The sequence below is a fragment of the Verticillium alfalfae genome, genomic scaffold (assembly GCF_000150825.1).
Source record: "Verticillium alfalfae VaMs.102 supercont1.7 genomic scaffold, whole genome shotgun sequence".
Lineage (NCBI taxonomy): Eukaryota > Fungi > Ascomycota > Sordariomycetes > Glomerellales > Plectosphaerellaceae > Verticillium > Verticillium alfalfae.
Window position 1 is genome coordinate 636,049 of NW_003315032.1, and position 2,206 is coordinate 638,254.

Genomic DNA, 2,206 nt, shown 5'->3' on the forward strand with positions numbered 1-2,206 from the left:
ATGGCCCCCCAGCCTGTCGCCATCTATGGCCTCGAGGTCCGCCCCGGCAAGCTGACCCCCGCTGGTCCCAACTTCCCCGCCGGCGTAAGTCCTCCATCACTTTCCTCATCATCAAAATGGCTCTGTGGCTGCCATCATGGCGGTTCATTCTGCACATGCCCACCGCGGCAAAGCCGACATGCGCACGTTCGGGTTGACCGTGGCCTTGGCCCGGCGCTGTGCCATGTCGCCTGCTCGCCGCCTTTTCAGCAGTCTATGCTGTGCTCCCCAGCTTGCGCATCGCATCAAATACTAACATGCTCCCAGTACCGCATCACCATGGCTGCCATTGACCCCACTAGGCCTGAGGGTCCCGAAGACGAGGACTCGGAGATCCCCTCCAAGCCCCTCGCTGTTCTCCGTCTCCTGAAGATGCCCCTTGACGACGATGAGGAGGAGGACTCTGATGACGAGGAGATCGACGAGGAGTACCTCAAGGCTCTTCTCGCTGCTTCCCCCGACGACGAGGAGGACTCTGACGAGGAGGCCAACGGCGGCCCCAGCGACCCCAAGAAGAAGAAGAAGGGCGCTGCCCAGCTGATCGCTGCTCTCAAGGGCGAGGACTCGGACGAGGATATGGCCGAGTCCAAGACCAACGGCAAGAAGGGCAAGGGCAAGGCTTCCGACGAGGACGATGAGGATGATGAGGAGGACAGCGACGACGAGGACTCGCCCGACCAGCTCGAGCAGTACGTCCTGGCTACCTTCGACGGTGAGCGCGTAAGTCAAGACTCGACCACAGCCCCTCCTTTGCCAGCGCACTACTGACAACCCGACCAGCACTTCCAGCAGGCTCTCGACATCTCCGTCGGTCCCAACGAGCAGGCCTGGTTCCTTGTTGACGGTCACTTCTCCGTCCACCTGACCGGCAACTACGTTGTCGACGACGAGGAGGAGGATGACGAGGATGAGGACGACGAGGATGAGGAGGACATGTACGACCTCGCCTCTGACGAGCTCCTCGGCGGCGAGGACAGCGACGAGAGCGATGAGCTCGACGGTCTCGATGACCCCCGCGTCATGGAGGTCGACAGTGAGGACGAGGAGGCCCCCAAGCTCGTCGAGGTCAAGAAGGGCAAGAACAAGCGCGCCGCCGAGGAGGCCGAGGCTCTCGATGACCTCATCACCAAGGACGACGCCAAGCTCTCCAAGAAGCAGCAGAAGAAGCTCAAGAACAACAAGGGCGAGGCCGTCGAGTCTGAGGAGCCTAAGAGCAAGGCCGACAAGAAGGTCCAGTTCGCCAAGAACCTCGAACAGGGCCCCACCGGCTCTGAGAAGAAGGGCAAGGCCGCCGTCGGCGTCAAGGTCGTCCAGGGCGTCACCATTGACGACCGCAAGATCGGCGAGGGCCGTGCCGTTAAGAACGGTGACAATGTTGGTGTCCGCTACATCGGCAAGCTCGAGAACGGCAAGGTCTTCGATGGTAAGCTCATCACTGGGATTCGATCACACAAGAGATTGACTGCTAACAATTTTCTCTCTTCAGCCAACAAGAAGGGCAAGCCTTTCTCCTTCAAGGCCGGCAAGAACCAGGTCATCAAGGGCTGGGACATTGGTATCCTCGGCATGACCATTGGTGGCGAGCGCCGCCTCACCATCCCCGCCCACCTGGCTTACGGCTCCAAGGGTCTCCCCGGTATCCCCGCGAACAGCACTCTGCAGTTCGACGTCAAGCTTCTTGAGATCAAGTAAAGGAAGAGAAATGTGATGGTGGCTCGGGCTGTCCGACGCCACGCTCCACTGTTGCCGTCGCCGCCTGGAAACAACCACGAGCCTGCATTGGGTCTTGCGGCGGCTGTATTCTACATACACACGAGCAAAACCGGGTCGGCTCTGTCCCGGCTGCTCAGCCACTTTTCGGCCTTTCCTTTATATTCTCATCACCGCAATGCCGTGTTGAAGAGTCTCCGACCTGCGGCGGTCCGCGATCTGATGACGCGGTCCATGTCGGATGGGGATGACGAGGCGAGGGCTCTGCATTGCATTGGTCGGCGTCAGGGGGTAAAAGCTTTTTTTTTTGCTTGATTTCCTTGGGTAAAGTCTGCCTAGGTCTCGAGGCTACCTCGCCGTGTAGTAGATAGATGGTGTGCTCGAGTGGCCAATGAACTGAATCTTGAATACTTGGCTTACTAATATTGTGTGCATTGTGCCTGTTGTGTGCGTTGAA

The 2,206-nt window shown here is 59.2% G+C and overlaps 1 protein-coding gene across 1 annotated transcript; it reads left to right on the plus strand.

Moving 5' to 3' along the window:
- Positions 1-1,731, plus strand: VDBG_06015 (FK506-binding protein; the record flags this gene model as incomplete). Its single annotated transcript, XM_003003527.1, has 4 exons — positions 1-84; positions 307-759; positions 820-1,462; positions 1,526-1,731. The coding sequence occupies 4 exons, from the start codon at positions 1-3 to the stop codon at positions 1,729-1,731; spliced, it is 1,386 nt and encodes a 461-aa protein (XP_003003573.1).
- Between the last annotated feature and the right edge of the window lie 475 nt (positions 1,732-2,206).